The 22,129-nt window shown below is 39.2% G+C and overlaps 1 protein-coding gene across 1 annotated transcript in view; it reads right to left on the bottom strand.

Annotated features, from left to right (window-relative positions):
- The window catches only part of rec114 (REC114 meiotic recombination protein), a 51,473-nt gene extending 29,950 nt beyond the window's left edge, over nt 1-21,523 (bottom strand). The window contains exons 1-3 of the mRNA XM_063070215.1: nt 21,401-21,523; nt 19,580-19,672; nt 1,745-1,828 (exon numbers count right to left, since the gene is read on the bottom strand). Of these exons, the coding sequence (XP_062926285.1) occupies nt 1,745-1,828; nt 19,580-19,672; nt 21,401-21,523 (300 nt within the window). The remainder of the gene's footprint in view (nt 1-1,744; nt 1,829-19,579; nt 19,673-21,400) is intronic.
- Between the last annotated feature and the right edge of the window lie 606 nt (nt 21,524-22,129).

The raw sequence follows: 22,129 nt of genomic DNA, 5'->3' as shown, positions 1-22,129 counted from the left end.
ACTTTTCAAATTTGTTGAATAAGTAATTCTGACTCGCTCCACATGAACTGTCAAAACTTCTTAGAATCAAAATGTATTTAGAATCTGTAAGGTTTATAGATTGAAAGACAATCTTTTGTAAACTTCTGTTCTTAGATATCACAGCACGAACTCCCAAATTGCTTTAATTCCTCATCAAGATTTCAATTTCTCTGCCATGTAAATGGAAGCTCGATATTATTTGTCAGCTGTACAAAGATGTTGCAAACAATTATTTTTGATAGAATTATACTGGGGAGGGAAAGTTGATTATGAGGGAGAATTTCAAAAACTGGGATGATTTCCATTGAAGGACTGAAGGCTAGAGAAAAAAAACACAACTGGATTGTAATTTATTCACGAGAGCCTAGTGGTATTGTGTCATAATAACAACCTCCCCTCAATGGCAGCAAAACAAAGGAGTTGGTCGCCGACTTCAGGAAATGGGAAGTAGTACATATTCCTGTCTGCACCAATGGTGCTCGGATGTAGGTGGTTTATAACTTAAGTTCCAAGTCATAAATATCACCTATCCAATTATGCAAATGCCATGATTAAAGAGGCAAACAAGCACTTCTACTTCCTCAAAGCATAGGAAATTTGGCATGTCCCTGATGACCCTCACCAATTATTATCAATGCACCACAGAAAGCATCCTGTCCTGATAGATCACGAACTTGGTAATGACAACTGTTCTGCCTAAGACCATAAGAAATTGCAGAGCTGTGAATGTAAAAATGTAACAATCACAAAAACCAGCTTCTCCTGCACCTCGGGAAGGCAGTTAATATAATCAATGCTGCCTCCCAACCTAGTCATTCTCTCTTCTCGCCCCTTCCATGGGCAGAAAGTACAAAAGCTTAAAAATTCATACCACCAGACTCGACAGCAGCTTTTAATCCTGCTATTACAAGACTCCTGAACAGACCTCTTGCACAAATTTGAGTTCTTGATCTCATAATTTACCTCAAGACCCATGCAACATATTTGTTAACTTGTACTGCATTTTCTCCGTAATTGTAACTATGCGCTCCATTGTTATGATTTTTGCTTTTGTACTACCTCAGTGTACTTATATTTGGATTGATTTGTCTGGACAGCATGCAAAACAACATTTTCACTGCACCTCAGTACATGTGACAATATTAAAGTAATTACAAATACACAGTGTAAACAATTTGTACTTCACTTCTGATTGTCATTACATTGCAGTCAATTTAGTATCTTACCAGTAAATGAAAATTATAGTAATTAAGCAAACTTGTAGTAGTGCGATCACTTGAGTTGAGTATGATGTTCTCCGAAGGGGTTATTCCCTTAATGGAGAATGCTTGTGCATGACTTTGTTTAATGTGGGTAGTCTGATTTATGTGCAGCCACCACATGGTTCTTGACAGATTGGGCAGGTTCCAATGGCATGGAATGTAAGACAACTGGAAACCCTTCACTGCTGCAGCCTTCTTCCACCCTCACTGCCATTATGTGTCACCATCTTCCATCGGCTTCACTGTTGAGGTACTGGCTGGATTGCTCTTCATCTGGAACCTCCCCCTTGATTTTACCATCATGGGAGACCCTAGCAGGAGTTGAGCTCCAGGGTGCATCATTCTCTGGATCTCAGGAACTCACAAGCCTCTTCACTAAAAAGTGGTATCCACAGAGAGATATTAACCAAAATTAACAAGTAGAACATGTTCTAGTCCTAAATAAAGTTACAACTTCTTACCTTCACTTTAGATCCAAAGAGCACACAATCTGCTCTACGTACTGCCTTCCACCACTTATGAGCTTCAATTAGAGAAAATCCTTCCTGGAAAAAAAGCAGGCCTCAGGTGGGCCACTGTGTAACACAGTAAACCAGAATTATATTTCAACTCGTTCTTTGAATGCAATCCTGGCCAGGAATACAAGTTTCCTTTCTCAGCCAATTGTACAGTATGAAATAAGTTTAAACACACTCAGCCCAGCAAGAATTAACACTCATTTGCAGAAATATACTGAAATACAAAGCCAGAGAACAGAATTCAAATTCACCAAGTACAATAGAGTTCACCTTAGTATATACGGTAACCATAAAACTTCGATTGTCAAAAGGAAATCCAACTGAATCAACATCTAAGGGATAGGAATAAGCCTCTGTGCCATAGTGAATTTATTCATAAAAGCTTTCAAGATTCCCATTTACAAATAGAAGCAATGAGAGCACAAGGGGTTTACCAATCCTTTATTAAGCATACTATTCCTGCTGAGACCGGTGATTTATTCCAGAGTGTGCAATTTAGAAAGGGTGGAGATCTCTTAGTAAATGTGCATATCTTTGAAAAGGTGACACTTTAGCTGTAAGCCCTTAGACCAATAGAAATTGTAAACTCATCCACATGATTTTTAAATAAAGAAACAAATGCTAACAGATTGCATGTAACATTGGTTTGATCATTAATTGGAGTTGTTATTGTAGTTTTTTTGAGTGGATTTTTGTTATATATTACAAGAGTGAGTTAATATACAAAAGGGATATTAAAAGGGTAGGAAGAAAGCATTGAAGGATAAGTGGCATTTTTTATTGACAGAGGAATTTATCCAGCATACGCTGCCATGTATGGGGTGTCAAGGGAAGGTGGCACCTCTTATGAAGGGGTTTGTCATGTCTACTCTGGGATAGCTCAATCACCTTTGGTCCCCACCATACATCCAGCTCTCACCTGTGGCTCCAAGTAGCTGTTTGCATGAAACAGCAGCCACACCACTGTTGACTGTTTTGCCATGCAAATTAAACCAGGTGAGGGCAGCCGGTGACCTCATACCCCACTGAAACAGGGACAAACCTGTCCAAGCAACTGAAGTCAGCTCCAGTAGGGAGGACGGATGAAATCAACAGTGAGATCCAACAGCCATGAAGGAGATTCTGCAAAACTTTGTGGAGAATGAAGTGCATGATAAGGCACAGATCCTAGTTTATGATGACTATTTATACCACTGGACCCAGACGTACAAGGTCTGAGAGAATGGGAACTGTTTCAGTGCAACACCTTTTCCACTTTAGAAACTCTTCCATACAAGTTTTACTGTCATCATGGGTAACTAACATGCTGCAGTGTTCTTTTGATTGACTGCAAACTAACAAAATTAGCATAGACACTTAGTGCAGATATTGGACTGCCTTCATACATTGATTTCAACAATTGCATCCTCCAAATCTACATTTTCATTGCAACATTCAAGATGAGTGTCAATATCCTCAAATTCTTTGCAGTTCCCAACTTGAAGTAGTGAAGTCATTTGATTTTCATTCTCAGTCGTTTCTGGCATCTCCAAGCCTGGATGCTTGAAACCACAGTGCACAAATCAGTTCCAAGTTGTCTTACTACTTATTTCTTATCAACTTCCAGTGACAAAAATCACACTTTTTGAAAACAAGCACACACAATTGTCATTATTTAAAAACTGTTCTGACATTAGTTAGAAACTGTTCAGCAAGTGTCCTGCCCAAACCGAGCAGCATACTACCCCAAGTAAACAAAGGACATACCAGTTATTTCTCAATTAAGTGGCTGCCTTGATTAACTGGAATCTACTGAACTTCTAAATCAATATATTAAAATAAATCACAGGGCCACCATTTAGCACGGTGGTGCCTTTTTGTCATTTCATTTTAACAGATATCTATCAATTGAACCACTGACTGCCTCAACACATGGACAATAGCAGATGCAAAAAAACTTATTAGTGCCATATATCCCTGTCTGGATCTTTTCTGAAACACTCAAATGTCACCTGAATGACTGTAGTTCCAAAGTAGAAGGGTGAAGAAAGTTTTCAACCATTCAAAATGCAATTGTGAATTCTGTCACATGTATTGTACATCAATGTGCTACCAGGTTGCACAATACATTTATCATTTTGAAAGGACTGATAAAGCAGAGAAATGAACTTCTGCACTGCACTCTGGATAAAAGAGCCAGCTGCAGTCAGTAGAATGATGTATCTCTCTAATTTGCTTGAGGTGTTCTAGCTTGTACAGAGGTGACCTACAGAGGATCCTATAACAGGTAGGCTTTGCAAAGTAGCTCAGATTTCCCACCACAGAACTCAACTTCATCCTCATTTTGCTCCTCATGTGCATATCTGCAAATATAATTCTGGAAGAAGTTTCTGTGCATTTATGAAACACAAAGCACAGACTACGTTAAAACAATAGCACAACGGATCAGAGATAAATAATTTTATCACTTAGCTGTGTACATACATCTACTGATGCTGGGTGGCAGTGTTAGCTGTGAGGAGGATGCTAAGAGGATGCATGGTGACTTGGATAGGTTGGGTGAGTGGGCAAACTCATGGCAGATGCAAATTAATGTGGATAAATGTGAAGTTATCCACTTTGGTGGCAAAAATAGGAAAACAGATTATTATCTGAATGGTGGCCGATTAGGAAAAGGGGAGGTGCAACGAGACCTGGGTGTCATTATACACCAGTCATTGAAAGTGGGCATGCAGGTACAGCAGGCGGTGAAAAAGGCGAATGGTATGCTGGCATTTATAGCGAGAGGATTCGAGTACAGGAGCAGGGAGGTACTACTGCAGTTGTACAAGGCCTTGGTGAGAACACACCTGGAGTATTGTGTGCAGTTTTGGTCCCCTAATCTGAGGAAAGACATCCTTGCCATAGAGGGAGTACAAAGAAGGTTCACCAGATTGATTCCTGGGATGGCAGGACTTTCATATGAAGAAAGACTGGATGAACTGGGCTTGTACTCGTTGGAATTTAGAAGATTGAGGGGGGATCTGATTGAAACGTATAAGATCCTAAAGGGATTGGACAGGCTAGATGCAGGAAGATTGTTCCCGATGTTGGGAAGTCCAGAACGAGGGGCCACAGTTTGAGGATAGAGGGGAAGCCTTTTAGGACCGAGATTAGGAAAAACTTCTTCACACAGAGCGTGGTGAATCTGTGGAATTCTCTGCCACAGGAAACAGTTGAGGCCAGTTCATTGGCTATATTTAAGAGGGAGTTAGATATGGCCCTTGTGGCTACAGGGGTCAGGGGGTATGGAAGGAAGGCTGGGGCGGGGTTCTGAGTTGGATGATCAGCCATGATCATAATAAATGGCGGTGCAGGCTCGAAGGGCCGAATGGCCAACTCCTGCACCTATTTTCTATGTTTCTATGACACATCTTCAGTGATGTTCCTGGAATCATCGGGTGTTTCAGGTCTTTCAACATCATACAACCTCCTCCAGGTGACCCAGCCAGGGCTGATCAGACCTCAGCTTGTGTCCAGATGGCTAGCTACTTATGACACCATGGTTCCCCTCTTTTGAGCCACAGCCATCTTGAGGCCCTCTCTGCTGCATCAGTGGTACTGCGGATGGCTCTCCTCTTCCTCTCTCCCTCGATGCCCAAAATGCTGAAGGCTCTAACTAAAGAACGGGCTATGAATCCCCTACAACCAACCTCCACTGGGAGACACCTCGCTCGCCATCCAGCCTGCTGACAGTTGCTGACCAGTCCTGCGTACTTGGAGAGCTTCCTTTCAAAGGCCTCCTCCAAGCTATCTTCCCATGGGACTGTCAGCTCCAGCAGCACCACTTGCTTAGTAGACTCAGACACTAGGACAATGTCTGGTCGCAGGGTGGTGGCTGCGATATGGTTGGGGAACTTCAGCTGCCCTTCGAGGTCCACCAACAGCTGCCAGTCCCTTGCAGAGGTCAGAATGCCTGCAGAGGTCCTTTTGGCAGGTGTTGGCTGCTCCCCAGCTCTGACAAAGACAATGGTCTGCTTGGAGGGTCGGGACCGCTTCACCCACTCAACTCCACACAAAATTTCACCACTGTTATCATTTCTTACAAAGTAAGAAAACAAAGTACTGTGTGTAATAACCAAAACCAGAAAGCACAAGATTTTTTTTTTTTTAAGTTGGCCATTAATCATATTTTAGGACTATCATTTTTATTTAGAGATACAACACAGTAACAGGTTCTTCCTGACTAACAAGCCCACAATGCCCAATTCCACCCATGTGACCAATTAACCTACTAACCCATACATCTTTGGAATTTGGGAGGAAAGCAAAGCAACACAGAGAAAACTCTCATGCTCATGAGAACATTAAAAACTCCCTATAGACATTAGGAATTGAACCCAGTGCTGTAACAGCATTACGCTGTTCTCTACACTACCATGCCACTCATTGGTTGCATCCATTCCAGATCTTCAATTACTTCCTTTAAATTTATACTTTATTAATAACATGGTTTCCTAGCCATGCAAATTTTCAGGACTTAGGAAATTTGAAAAAAGTCCTGCAGAGTGTAGAACTCTGGTTCCTACATAAATAGCATACTTAAAATTAACATCCCAACCCATACAGACTATTGTGTTTCAGTAAAATCACCAAGTATCAACTTTACTTGCGATATACATTTACACATATTAGGCATATGCTGAGGTGCATTAGTCATGGAACAGCGTGCAAAAAATATACAAAAAATAAAGTTAGAGGTTAAAATATAGATATGGAATAAAATATGCATAAACACCAGCATGACCTACAAGGTAAATAGGATTATAAAAAGTGGTTTTAAGTCTTTACAATGCAGTGCAGTGACGAGGTTAATTGATAGATGGCAGAGGAGGGTTATTAACTAAATGGCTGGTCAGATTAACTGCCGTGGGAAGAAACTTTCAAGATAGCGTGAAAAAGTTTCTTTCCATCAGCATACAGACATGAAAAAGATTCCATCTATAAATTTATTTCCAAGTGCTGTTTCATGTCTCTCACTTCTACTCAGAATATCAAGTCACATTCATTTACATTTGAGTTTGTTACCACTTTTTCCTGTTACATTTGAACAATTTCAACCAATGGTGGCAGAATAATTATCCACCACTGTAATTTATCAAAGATGACAAGATAATTATGGTTGAGGAAGACCAACTGACCCACTTCAGTTCATCCAGCTGCAAAAAGCCGAGTGCTACCCATTGTTGTCTATATTTACTTCTGCCAGGGCTTTGCCTCCATCATTCCAGCTGGCAACCCATTCCAGGTGTCCATTTCTGAATGCAGCAACTGCTGTTAGTATACTATTACTTTATTATTGTTCTTTAGTCCTCATATTTTGATGTATTGTTGTGAACTTTCAGCAAGTCCTACATCTTTGAATTAGTAAGAGTGGGAGTATAAATTCTAACATTGAGGGAAGTGTTAGCTTTCAGTTGAATTGCTAAATTATCTTTCCTCAAGTGGATGTAAAAGATCCCAGGCAATAATTATAAGACTAGGAATACAGTACTGTCACTGGTGTCCAAATCAATATTTGCTCTTCTATCAATATTACTAAAGACAGATTATCTAGTCATTATAAGAGTGCAGCTTGTGTGAACTTGCTGAGCATACATGGCATTCCACTATTTTTGTTGTAACACGTGATGAGTACTTCATGAGTTGTCAAGAATATAATGAAATAGAGTTTTTAACCATTGGTTGAAAGATTGGGACTGAATTACATCCTGGCTGATCTATACATCAGTTCCTCTTATATCTGCACCATAATCCATACTCAACCAGAGTTAATGGAAATTTTATGTACAGTATCCATATCTTATGGAAGGAAGCCCTAGATTACACTGTTTGCACGTAAAATATCTTCTCATAAATTGTCCAATTCAAAAGTTATGGTTATGCTCTTGTTTTATACTGAATCATTCCACCAGTAGGAACGGTTTGTACCTGTTCATCTTATAAATTGCCTCTTATTTTTGCATCTCAAAATTTGAGGCAAACAATTCAATAATTAGGCATGCCCAAGATGATTGAAATAACTTGAAAATGCCTGAAGTGTGAAAGTAGAAGTCTTCCCCTAATTTGTTCAGGTTTTGCACTAGGTGAAAAGAAGTTATTGATGTAATTACATCACTACACAGCAGAGGGCATTAGATGGACACACAAGTCGTCATTGCTATACCCCTCCCCTTGCTATATTAAATGTACAGTTTATGTTACTGCAGCTTGTTTTCAAAGAGAGCACATTATAAAGAGCAGCGTGTGATAGCAAAAGACTGATATATCAGTGAAAGCAATTAAGTAATATTTATTTAACTATCAATATTGAATTTCTGGAACTACCATCTAGATCATACATAAGAGGCAGTTTAAAAAAAATCATAAGTGATAGAGGATATAATTACCTCTGCTCTAATTACAAATCTATAATTTTAAGAAATATTTGACAATCTCTTACAGAGCAGAGACTACTTAAGAGAAAAGTATTACTTTAATGAGGATAAAATGATACCTTTAAAATTCAACTTTACACATTTTCTACAACTAACTTTTTCCATGTTATGCGAAAATATTAACACTTTGGTAGGAATAATAATGACAATTTCACTAACTTTTTCCATGTTATGCGAAAATATTAACACTTTGGTAGGAATAATAATGACAATTTCACTGCAATAGCCATTCTTTAAATGTAAGGTAGTCAGCAGCGCAGTCAGTTTGTGCAACCAAACCTGCTTGCAGTGTGACCTGACATTTTATTTACCCATAGATGTGGATATTACTGGCACATTTATTATCCTTTCTTCCAGTACTGATCTACACCACAGCAGGAAGATTGATTAGGCTATTTCCATTAATCAGGACCCTACATTACTCATAATACAGAAAGCCACCGAGCCCACCAGGTCCATTCAGCAGTGCAATCTTACGAGTCCATTAACCCTTCTCTTATTTTCCCGTAGCCCTGTTTTACTCTCTCAAATATCCACCATCTCCCCTTTGACTGCCACTTAACCAGATAAAAATAAAGAACAGTACAGCATAGGAAACATGTTTGCGCTGACCATAATGTCAATTTAAACTGATCACACTTGTCTGCACATGGTCCATATCCCTCCATTCAAATATCTGGTTATCACTGTATATACAGTCAATTCCAGTTAAGTAGTTCAGTTAATTGGGGCAGCTGCTTATTGGGACATTAAGAAAATTTCTGGGATTCCCTTTGTTTATTTGGGTCACTATGCTGCTTAATAGGGGCGGGAGACTGTTGCCAAACAAGTTCTAACTAGGATCAGTTGCACACACCTGTGTGGCCTTTAGACACTACACCATCCTTAGAATTAAGTTTTTAAATAGTGCCAGTTGTGTGTGTTTTGCGTTCAAAAAGCAGCAATTTCTGTGACGCGAGAAAAGCAGCAAGACAATTCCGAACTGTTTTGCTCACTGAGGTTTCAAGCAGTCAAGCCTGGAGATGCCAGAAACAATCAAGAGTGAAAATGAAACGATTTCACTACTTCAACATGTAAGGCACTACAAAAAATTTGAACACACCAGTCACCTTGAATATTGCGATGAGCATGAAGATTTGGAGGGTGCAATCATTGATAGCATTGTATGAAGGCAGTCCATTATCTGCACTACGTATGTGCTCCGATTTTGCTCATTGCATATACTGGATGAATTCCTCTGTCAATAACTATTAGGAACTAATGCAGTTTTATAGTATTGTAGAACTAATGGCTGTGTTGGAATTTTCATTTAAATACATAATTTATTACTCAGTTTGTCTTTTTAAAATACCTTTTAAACTGTTTCCATGAAACTTTGACTAATTGGGGCAGCCACTTAATTGAGCCAAAATGTAATGATGCAATTAAATAGAATTCACTGTACTGAGATTTAGTGAAAAACTTTGTTTTACATGCCATCCAGACAGATCCTTTCAAACACAAATACATAGTAGTAGCACAAAATGAAAAGCAGTAAGAGAATGTAGAATATAGTGCTATTTACTGAAAAAGTGCGATGCAAAGACAAAGTGCAAAGGCCATGATGAAATAGATTGAGAGATCAAGGGGAGTTAATCTTTTTTATAGAAAAGGTCCATTCAAGAGCCTTTTAACAGTGGAATAGAAGCTCTTCTTCAGCCTGTTGGTGAATGTTTTGAAGCTTTTGTATCTTCTGCCTGATGAAAGTGGTGGGGGGCGGGTGTGAAGAAAAGAGAATGACCAGCACGGAAGAATTCTTAAGTACACTGGCTGCTTTCCTAAGGCAGTAAGTAGGAAGTGTAAGCAGAGTCAACGGAAGGGAAGCTATTTTTTATGTTAGAAGTCCAATGGAGGGTATGTGGGTTTTGAATTCCATTTCCAAAATTTGATTCCACATAAGTAAATGGAGCCTTGTGTGAGTATCTTGGTATAATTCATGTGAATGTGATATTCCAAACAGTGATCAGTAATAGCAATTAGCTCCAATGATGGGTTAAAAATAGGTGTTGCCAAGTGTTAAGGTAGTACAACTGTCTCTCATTTCCAGTGACCTGGTTTTTATTCTGACCCCAGGTTCAAAGTAAAATACATCAGACTACATACATGTTGCCACGTACAACCCTGAGATTCTTTTTCCTGCAGGCGTACTCATGCTTTCTATGTGAGCTTGCAATTTTGTCCTTGTCCCCAGGTGCTCTGCATCCAGGGTGGCAGGTTAATTGATCACTGCAAATTACCCCTAATGGGCAGGATATTAAGCAAGATGTGAGAGAATATATAATAGGACATTAAGTGAAGGAATGGAACTGACAATATTACTCTGGAAACTGGCAGAGACTCAATGGGTTGAACAGGGTCCTCCTATGTCATAAAGAAATATGACAAAGTAGGGATGACATGGCAATTGATCGGTAAACCTGGACTGACAATCCAGAAAGGAGAGCAAACCCTACCCAGGGATAACATCTTTCCTTATTCTAGAAACACAGATTTTACCATATCAAGTGATTAGAAAAGACAAAGGAACGCTGCCCTTGACTGCATGAGGAACAGAAGGCACATGGGAGCTTAAAGTTCATAAGTAGCTTTACCATTATTGTACTGGAACTTTGTAAGACCTACATTTCAAGTATTAATTACAGTTTTGGTCAACAGGTGCATCAAAAATTATTCAGTCTGTTTTCTTGGATGGCCTTTGCCATACAAAGAAAGATTGAGCAGACTTGATTGGAGTTCTGAAGAATGAGGAACTATTTTGCTGAAAAGTACAAAAATTTTGATGAAGACTTATTGCATAGAAGCATGGAAGACCTTTCCCCTGCCATCAGAATCTCAGAATTTGCAATAAACCATTTAGGACTTGTATAAGTAGATATTTCTTCTATCACAGCGTGCTGAATCTTTGGAATTTACTATCCAAGAAGGATATGGAATTTCAATCAAAACAAGAGATTGATAAGATTTCTGGATATTACAAGAGCCATGGGATATAGGGAAAATGTGCAAACAAATAAGGCTAAACTAAATCAGTCAAAGTCTTGATGGATGGCAGAGCAGGCTCGGATGGCACTTTCATGCAACAAATTCTTATGTTATGTTAGATGTTACTTCACCAGTGTCAGCAAACCATATTATTCCCTCCATGATTTTAGGTTTCTAAAACTGCTATCTACCTACAACCCTCTACAAACTTTAATGTCATGATCACCTTACAATTTAAGTACTCAACATTGCTGGCAAAGACTCTGAAGTCAAGTTCTAAAATTTCTTCCATAAATGTTGCCTCTTTTCATTAAGACTAGTCTCAAAACATATAGAACAAACTTTGTCTCCTGTCCCAGAAGACCCCTACATGTGACCTGTCATCAAATTCTTTTCAATAATTTTTGTATTGTACCTTAGGTCATTTTCCTGTTGTAAAACAACTAGATAAAATGTTATTGTTTTAGGTAAGTAACTACCACCAGGCTTTTACCATGGAACACAACTTAACTCTATCTTTTTTCCTGTGATATTCAATATGCATTCTTATCAACAAAATTACCAACAGATTTGGAAAGGCAACTGTATCTCCACTCCCTTGCCTATCCAACCCCTTTTGCTCCCATTCCCCTTAGTTAGCAGCATTGAACCAACTAAGAATCCAAATATCATTTGCAAACAGTATCAGAGATGGGCTTTTAAGAGTTCTAAGACTGAGCATTTGCATGTTAACTTATCACATGAACACAAAACCATAAGTTTTAAGAAGTTCCATCTTTTATACTGAGCTAATGATTTTCTCACAATCTTCCAATAATATGAAAACACTTGAAAATAGATACCTTCTCATGAATGTGGCAGAAATTGGCAAAATTCATTCTTAGGGGATTTGATGCAAAAATGTGGAACTGTTATTCAACTAAATTGCCAAACTTGATTTACATATCCATAAATGTAGCAGAAATATACCAAAGTACAAAACCAGCAGGATCAAATTTTAAAGCTGCTGTATAGCCACATTCAGTTTGTCAGTAGGGCAAACTAAGATTTTCATTTGAACATGAAGCAAGGGCAAGAACCATTGTTAAGGTCCATATGGAGACCAATGACATAGATTAAACAAAGTAGGAGTCTCTGTTGGAAGAAATATGAATTAAAGTCCAAATTATAAAGCAAACCTACAACAGTAATAACCACTGGACTACTACCAGAGTCACATACAAATTGGCAGAGGAAAAATCCAAGAACTGAGTATCACTCAGAGGATTGGGGGGGGGGGGGGGAGGGCAGAGAAACAGCTTCAATTCAGAGAGTACCAGCATTAGAGACAGTACATGTTCCATTGGGAACAATCTTACTAAAATAACTTTGGTTACAAAATCACTGAACTTAAATACTAAATATGCCACCAGTCTAAAAAGAGATGGGGGAAATGATTCAAGTGAGGTAAACTTAGTAAGTTAAGGGAAACGACAAATCCATTAAGTAGGACTGCAAATTTGGAAACAATAGTCCAAGTGTGACACTTTGAATAGGACACAGAGCAGAGAAAATGGTAAAAAGAAAATAATATCAAAAGCTTATCTGAATTGCATGCAACATTCATGACTAGATAAATTAAAAGATAGTGGCTATAACAAAATCTCCAAGATTTAAATATTCCAGGCAACTCATCCAACAGCAGAAGCAGGCAAAATAGAAAAGGAGAAGGCAGTGCCTTTGACATTATAGAATGATATAAAGGTCAACAAGAGATAAGATTATAGCTCAGAAAAGTCAAGCAGTTGACGTAGTTTTGCAATGTTAGAGAGTGGTGGAAGTTGCAAGTAGGCCCCTAGGCAGTACTGGAAAAGAAGAGTATTGCATAAGCCAGCAAATTAGAGGCATATGTAATAAGGGTAATACAACATCCGGAGGGGATTTAATCTACATATTGACTTGTCAAACCAAATGTGTTGAAGATGAATTTGTGAAGTACTTAAGAGATAGTTATCTACATTAGTGTGTGAAGTATCCAACAGGGAAGAACTTATTTTAAGTCTAGTATTGGTTATGTGAGAAAGGGTTAATTGATGATTTGGTTGCCAAGTGGCCTTTAGGGAACACTGGTCATTGGAGGAATTACAGATAAAAATCGAGACCAATTTGGTTCATTGGGAAATTTGGGGCTCAAACTATAAAACCATAAGGCACGAGTAGGTAAATTTAAGAACAAACATTAAAAGGTATGCCAATAAACATACATTAGATAGAGTTTACAATCAATATGCATTTTTTAAGGCAAAAACAATCCACCACGAAGTATTCAGCAAATAAATTTAAAGAAAGCATTAAACCAATGATAATGGCATGATTTTGGAGAAAGTAAGCTAGCAGATTAGTAAAAAATTGAAACTCAGCAACGGACTGAGGCTAGCAAGAAACATCAAAACAGACTGTAAGAGCTTCCATAGGTAGATAAAAGGTGAAGACTGTTATAAGTTAATGTGGATCCCTGACAAACTGAGACGGGCAAGGGTATATTGGGAATAAGGTGGTGACAGAAAAATTAGACGTAGATATTTTGTATCACTCTTTATGGAAAATTCAGAAGACCTCCTAGAAATAGTCAAGTAAAGGCCTCAAGTAGACAAGGTGCTCAAAAAAAAATTAGCATTAGTAATTAACGTGGCACAGTAGCATAGCTGTTAGCTGACACCATTATGGAGCCAGTGACCCTAGTTTAATTCTGCCACTATCTATAAGGAGTTTGTACATTCTCCATGACTGTGGGTTTCCTCTGGGTGCTGTAGCTTCCCTCCACATACCAAAGACGCATGGATTAGTGGGTTAATTGGTCATATGGGCGTAACTGGGTGGTGTGGGCTTATTGGGATATCAGCATGCTGTATCTCTAAATAAAAAATAAAATAATTAATACTTCAGAAAACAAGTTTGAAAGGCACTAAATCCCCAGGAAATAACCCGCATTCCAAAGTTTTGAAGGAATTTTCATTGACAACATTCATTCACTGCCATTATCTAAAATTCCTAACTTCGCAAACAACTCCCACAAAAACCATATGCATGATTTTTTTTCCAAATATTTTGGAGGACACAAACACAGGTAATTTATTATGTTCACTTGAAAGTTTCATTATATATTAGAAATTGATTTGGAAAACTGACCACTGAGATCACACACAATCATTAATATTGACACTTGAAGTAAAATGCAAGTGCCAAGGAGTTACTTTAAAAGCTATTAGCCATGACAGATCATGGATTTCTCAACACAGAACAGTATCTGAAGTTGAATCTGGGATTTAATGTTCTTAGCAAGAACATTATCTCTTTTGACAGGCACCTGAACTAAATGAGAAGATGTACTTACCCTGAATAATTAACCTGGAGCACATATTGCATATGCTACAATGCAATGCACATTTTAGCATACCTTATTTGTTACAGCTCATGTAGCATTATAGATCAAATAAAATTAATGCTTTAGTTCCAATTTTCCCACTATTTTCACCTCTTCAAGCATAGCCTAGTTTTCATTAGCAGCCAGTCTCTTGTGCACCAAAGGCAGTACTTTCACTAGCAAGTAATAGTTAGCCTTTGCAAAATTAATAATTAACCTTAATTAGTTGTGAATGATAACTTGAGAATAAACCCATCAGCTAGGTTATCACTCAGAATACAGAAAATAGTGTCCCAGTTTACCATTTAAAAGCAACATTTATTATGTGATGAGGTATTTCCATTTGTGGTGATTGGAGCAAAATACCACAGGTGCTGGAAATACAAATCAAAAAAGCAAAACATGCTGTGAGCATTCATCAGGCAAAGCAGCAACAGCAACTAGAGAAACAGAGTTAGTGTTTGGGTCAAAGACCCTTCATCAGACTGAAAAGTGAAAGACCAATTTTTTTCCCCTTTTCTTTCCAGTCTCTCTCTCTGCAACTTGAAACATGGCTATCTTCTCACTTTTTCAGCTCTGATGAAGGGCCCTTGATCTATAATGTCACTTATTTGACTTACTGATTGTTCCAAGCATTCTCTACCTTTGATTCATACATTATACCCTGGTTTAAACTTCAGAAACAATGATAAATTCCCATTATCATTACCATTACTATTAGCAGTGCTAAGAATCAGTCTGTTGCAGTACAGACCTCGAGTACATATAAAAGCATTTTGCTTCAGAAACCAGTTCAAATTGCCCATGAGGCTGTGACAATTCTTATTTTGATTAAAAATAGGGAATAAATGCATATTAAATCAGAATACAGCTTATTCTGATAATGACTATTTTCCCCCAGTACATACACATATATTCAAAAACAGAATAAAGATAAGTTTTCAGACCACATGGGGGGCAAAAAAAAGGCTGATCCTGAAGTGACAAATTTTCAACTCGTGCATGCAAATCACACAAGATCCAGTAGCCAAGAACATGAAAAATAGGTTTTATAGCCCTTTTAACCCTTCAGTAATTTGTGGTTGAACTGACCATGTCTCAACTCCATTTTCCTGACCTCTCGCTAAAATCTAAAGATTTGTCTGTCCTTCAATCAATCAGCCTCTATAGCAACCTTTTTCTATGCCATGGAGCCTTACCATTAACTGAGGGGGTCCATAGATCCCAGGTTGGGAACTCCTGCTCTTTAGTTTCAGGAATAGAGAATGCCAAAGATTTACAACCAACAATTTATTCCTCACACACTTCATTTTTGGATTATTTAAAGCAGCTGAACTAACTTTATTGTCAATGATGTTAAATCCACAGTCGTTGGTGTGAGTTCTGTGCATTCTAATCATTGCAACTGCACTTGGAGATTAGCGTGTGGAATGCAAAAAATTATATCCATTTACTTGATGGTTTAAGGCTTATGCTCTATTATCAATTGAAGTTTGGCTTCACACTTAAAACATGAACCTTCACACTTTTTAAAACATTCATTTCTGGGATTTGGACAATACCAGCAAGGCCGATATTTATTGCTCCCCTCATCCCAGTTGCCATTGAAAAGGTGTTGGTAGGCTACTTGCTTGAATATCTATTGTCTTTTTGTTGAAGGCACATCAAGAGCATTATTGGAGTGACCTTTGCAGGATTCAGGTCCAGTAATACTTAATAAAAGGCAATATGTAGTTCCAAGTCAGAATGATGCTCAACTTGGAGGGATACTTGCAGGTGGTGACGTTCCAAAGCGACTGCTACTTGTCCTTTTTAGAGAAAAGCTGCACATTTATGATGTGCATTTTAAGGAGCCTAGATTCATAACTGCAGAAAATTTTGAATATAGTGCACACTGTGGCCAGTACGTAGTGGAGGTACAGTAGACATACGATTGTTGATAGGCTGCTAATCAAACAGGTTACTTTGTCCTGGATGGAATTAGTGGAATAACACCCCTTCATGTAAGTGGAAGGCATTTCAGATCACTGCTGATTTGTGCCTTGAAGATGTAGAAATGTCTTGTGCATGTCAGGAGGCAAGTACTTGCCATCCCTTACAATATTAATGGTAGAGTGATGCTATTGATTGACAAATCTACAGCAGGTTACCCAACTACCAAAATTGCCAGGTATATTACTTGTCACTTTTCTGCTCATGCCTGATTCTTGTCCATGTCTATTTGTGTACAGACATTGCATATTTTGGTTGCTGAGGAGTTGCAAATGGAACTGAAATTTTGTAATCAGTGGAACTTCTCATTTGTGTGTCTATGATGGCAGAAAGGACATCAATGAAGGACAATGCCCTAATGAAGTCTAACAGTGATATCCCGAGACTAGGGCTGAGATGATTAACCTTCTATAGCCACAGCTATCTTCCTTTGTGCAAAGTATAAACTCAAGCACAAAACTACTGACCTGTTTTACCAGAGTGCCCTGATGCCATTCTCAAAGCCATACGTTGCTTTGTTGTCAAAGGTTTTCATCTTATCTCCTAGAACTCAGTACACTGGTCCAAGCTAGACCAAGGCTATTAGGAGATCTAATTCCGACTAGTCCTGGTGAAACAAGATGGCCATGTGCAAGCAGGTGGAGAAATTTGCTGAAAGTGTGTTGGAGAAAATGCAGCATGAAAAAGTGCAGCATGGAATAGGGCTCTCTGGCAACAAGTCACTCAGCACAATAGTGCACTTTATACAAAATAGCACTGTGCACCTAATGTATTCAACACCCAGGTGAGAACTCATCAACTGTAGCTGGATGCAATAACCTTTCCCAATACGATTTCTACATGCAATGATGTTAACCTGGCAACACAAATCTAAAACCTGATTTCTGAGAAGTACAGAGACTGCTTGAAGTGCAATTGACTGAATATCTTAAGTAGTGCCAAATCTTGTTCAAGGAGTTTATGAATCTGACGTATGTATTTGTTTCTGCTTAAAAATATAGAGGATTCTTTCTTCTCACTACACCCAAGTTGGAAACTTACAAATGTGAACAGAAGAACTGTGAGTACTCTCCTAAACAGGCACTGATAAAGCAAATTGGGCAGTAAGAATTCAAACTACAACCGACAGACTGGTGTAATTTAGTCATGACTGGTTTGAAAGGCAGCATCAAACTCTTTAGATGCTGTATTGCTGACCTATAGGTTGCTCTTCCAGATTCTCTGCAGCCTGTTGAAATACCATTTCTAACATCTGTAACATACAAAAGACAAAAAAGTCCTTAAATACCAGCCATTTGTTACATATGTTAAAAAATTAAAGAAAAACTCTTGAAAGTGAAGTAAATGTTTTGAAGTGTTTTCAAATGTATTAATATTGTCTTATACTCAATGTTTTTATACTTGATTGTTGCATTGTTGTTATACTGGATGAGTGATGTTCATTTGTTTTGCAAATATTCATAATTACTTGCAATGAAATATAGCAAAGGTACTCTTTTCTTCATAATTTATAACTTCCATTTTCAGGATAGTTCTTCACTTTCTATAAGGATCAAATGTGACATAGACATAGACCAGTCCACATATCCTCATTAAAATGATTGGAAACAAGAGACTGCTGATGCTAGAAATCTGCAGCAACAAACAAAATGGTGGAGGAATTCATCAGGTCAGTCAGCAACTAAGGAAGGAAATGGACAGTTAATGTTTTGGGTCAAGGCCCTTCATCAGGACTGGAAAGAAAGAGAGTAGATGGCCAGTATAAAAATGTGGTGGGAAGGGGAGGAGCAAGTGCAGGGATCCAGCTGAGGTGGTGTGATTGGCAGGTGAGGAGGGACAGTGGGAATTAACTGTGGATTTCAGTCATCACGGGATGATGGAAGGGGTCAGGGAGGAAAAAGTGAGCAGCTTTAACTGCTGGTTGTCAACATCTGAGGATCTATCCTTGGCCCAACACATTGATGCAATTACTAAGAAATGCCAGCAACTCTACTTCATTAAGAGTTTGAGGAGAATTCACATGTCAAAGGCTTTTGGCAAATTTTTATAGATGTATAGTAGACAGCATTCCCACTGGTTGCACTGAAACCTGCTATTGTGCCTCCAATGCTCAGGATGGTTAGCACCTATAGACAGTTGTACTCATCCAGCTCCATCACAGGCACAACCCTTCCCACCATCAAGGACACATTCAAGGAGTGGTGACTTACGAAGGCACCATCTATCACCAAGGAAATTGACTGTCCTGGACATGCCCTCTTCTCATTATTACCATCAGGGAGGAGATACAGGAACCTGAAGGCCCATACTCAATGATTCAGAAACATCATCTTTATAGCCATCAGATTTTTGAACAGTCCATGATGACTACTTCATTATTCCTTTTTTGTATGTATTTTGTAATTATAGTAATTTTCTATTTTTGCACTATACTGCTGCAAACAAAATTCAAAATATATAAGACAGTAATAATAAATTAATTCTGAAAGATACAAGAAACTGAGGTGATAGATAGAAACAGTATAAGGGCTGGAGAAGAGCAAAACTGTTATTTGATGGTTTCTTCATTCTTCTAAGCTTGTTCCACACATTGGGAGATCACAATAGATCCTCTCCTATCTCATATTTTGGTAGATTTTCAGGTTAGAGATAAATATTAACGAAGTACATTCTTGAACACAAAATGTGTGTCTAAGCAACTTTATTCTGAATTCTCAACTGCATTTCTCCCAATCATGAGCATTTTACATTTACAGAACAAGATTTTTATTTCATAGGTTATAAGTTTCCATTGACCACTTAATTAGCCCTTCTTGGTGCAGCCGCAGTTGATCGAATCTTAAATGCAACGTATCAATGATATCTAGAAGTGAAAAAAAAATCCGAAATATGTTTAGCCATACTTACCAGCAAGGTTGTCCCACCTTGAGAGATAAGAAAATGCCCTGACTGCACAATAATCAAGGAGAGAAACCCCTTCTCTGGACTGGATTCAAAAACCTGACAGTAAAACAAAATCTAATTACTTGTATTAATATTAAAATATTTACATAGCAATTAAAGACCTATCCTCTAACATTTCAGTAGTTTCATACATGTTGTCAGTGCCTGCATTAGTATACTCCAACAAAACCAACTGAGGCTGGAAATGTTCCACCGTGTTTCTCAGAATACCTTGCTGCTTCCTGCTACATTACATTCCTTCGAATTCCACCATCAGTTGCCCACTGCAAAACATACCAACTCACATCAATCAGATAATGCCAGAAAGATCTTACAACCACTTCCTGAAATTTCCCCAGAACTTTCAAACCAGTCAGAAGCACACTTGCCATCTGTCCTCATTACAGCACACTGAAACGCTTATAACATTAATGAGCTGAGTATTTTTAACTGGCTGGTGTACGCTGCAAATTTAGGCAAATTGGAGATTTTAATGGAACAAGAATGCAAAATCTCTCCAAACAAAATTCTGGATTATCTCTGCCACACTCACTTCCACTTGAAATAAGATTGGAAGCAGAAACTGGGGACAAACGAATATAAATTGGCAAAGTCCAGAGCCACCCACCTTCCTAGTCTCATATCATAATCTCAAACAAGTTTAAGTTCACTGACATCCGACTTCACAGATACAGTATACAATCAAGCAAAACATTCTTCCAGACCATGGCGCACCACACATAAATACATCACCCACAGCACAAACAAAAATATTATATTATAAAATAAACTATTTAAAAATTATATTCTATATTAATATACTATTATAAAATATTATACAAAAATATTAAATAATACAATAACTCAAAATACATGTAGTGAAGTGCAGCACAGGTAAACAGTTAACAGTATAGTAATTAGCTCGTTGTTATAATGATTAGACCCCGGTGATGACAGGGTATCCATCAGTCTCACAACCTCAGGGAAGAAGCTGTTACCCAGTCTGTCAGTCCTAGTCTAAATGTTTCTATACCTCCTTTCAAATGGTAGTGAGTCAAAGCAATAGTGGATAGAGGTCCTCAACAACACTTTGGGCCCTTCATCTGCAAATCTCCCAGTGAATATCACAAATAAGGGGGAGAGAGAGCCCGATAATTCCCTCGGCATGTTTTTCCCCCCTAATAACCAGCCACCAACACAATGCAATCCCACTATCAACTAAACCCTCTGAACCACACCACACCCAAGGCCACTCCATCGCTCCCTTCTTCCCCCCCCCCCGCAAAACGCTCGTCACCCGGGCAACACACCTTCCACCTCACCTGCCCGTCACCCGATCACCCCATACACCAGGCCATCGCTGCCCGTCACCATAAGCCGGCCACCCCATTTCCCAAGCCATCATCACCATCACCCATCCACCAAGGCACTGTCGCCCGTCATCATCACCAGGCCATCCCTAACCCCAAACCATCGACGCCCATCACTTGGCCACCCTATTCCCGCCCCCCCCCCCCCGCGGTCGCCCGGCCGCCATATTGCCCCAAAATCCATCGCCGCCATTCACGAAGGGAGAGGCCATCCATCCTCCCCCGCACCTCCCCAATCAGCAGGCCGCCCGAGCTGCTCTCTCCCAACGCCCGTCATTCAGCGGCCCCCGGTCAACCAGCCGCTCCCGACCTCCGTCATCCAGCAGCTCCATTCCCCGCTCCCGACCTCCGTCATCCAACAGCACCATTACCCGCTCCCGGTGTCTGAGTACTTTCTCCTTCGTCCCTCCCTTACCTCCCAAGAGTTCGGCGCTCCACCCGATGCAAGGAACCGCGCGTACCGCTTCAACGACCACTGGGTGCTGGGCAGCGCCTCCCCACCACCGGCTGCTCCGGTCGTCGAGCGATGGGCCGCCATTAGCCGGAACAAAGAGGGAAAGCAACGCACAGGCTCAGAAAAGAACCAATCAACCGTGAGCAGTGGGGAAAAATCGCCAATTAAATTGAAGTAATATCACCAGTGACCAATTACAACGAGCTCTGTCGGTAGAAAGTCTGATTATTGCGGATCACTTTAGACCAATCAGTTTACGAAACTTCAGTTATCTACCCAATGGGCATCTTCCTCCCTCACTGCCACTAATTCTTTGGACATCCTTTTGGGCCTGCGGGAATGGCCTTAAGGTGTCTGTTCCTCTTAGATTAGCATGATCTAACATCTCATACAAATTTGTACAGAGGGTTGTGCAAGTTGTTGCTCTTTACAAGTTTATCAATTTGTTAGAGCAGAATTTTTCATCACTCTCAGCTTTCTATTGAAGAGCAAACATAAGTGGATGGGGAACATTTCCAGAACTCAAGATTATTCTTTTAATGCTGTGAGAAAGTTGTCTGTTAGCTTTAATAAGGACAAAAGAATTAGGAGCAGTGGACTCAGAATGGGACTATTTGGCCCTTGGGTGTACACCTGTTCTCAGCATACTCACAGAGAGAATGTGCAAACTCCACACAGACAGAACCCAAG

This window comes from Mobula hypostoma, chromosome 18, assembly GCF_963921235.1.
Source record: "Mobula hypostoma chromosome 18, sMobHyp1.1, whole genome shotgun sequence".
NCBI lineage: Eukaryota > Metazoa > Chordata > Chondrichthyes > Myliobatiformes > Myliobatidae > Mobula > Mobula hypostoma.
Note: the sequence above shows the minus strand (reverse complement) of the source record. Positions and strands in the feature narration are given on the sequence as shown.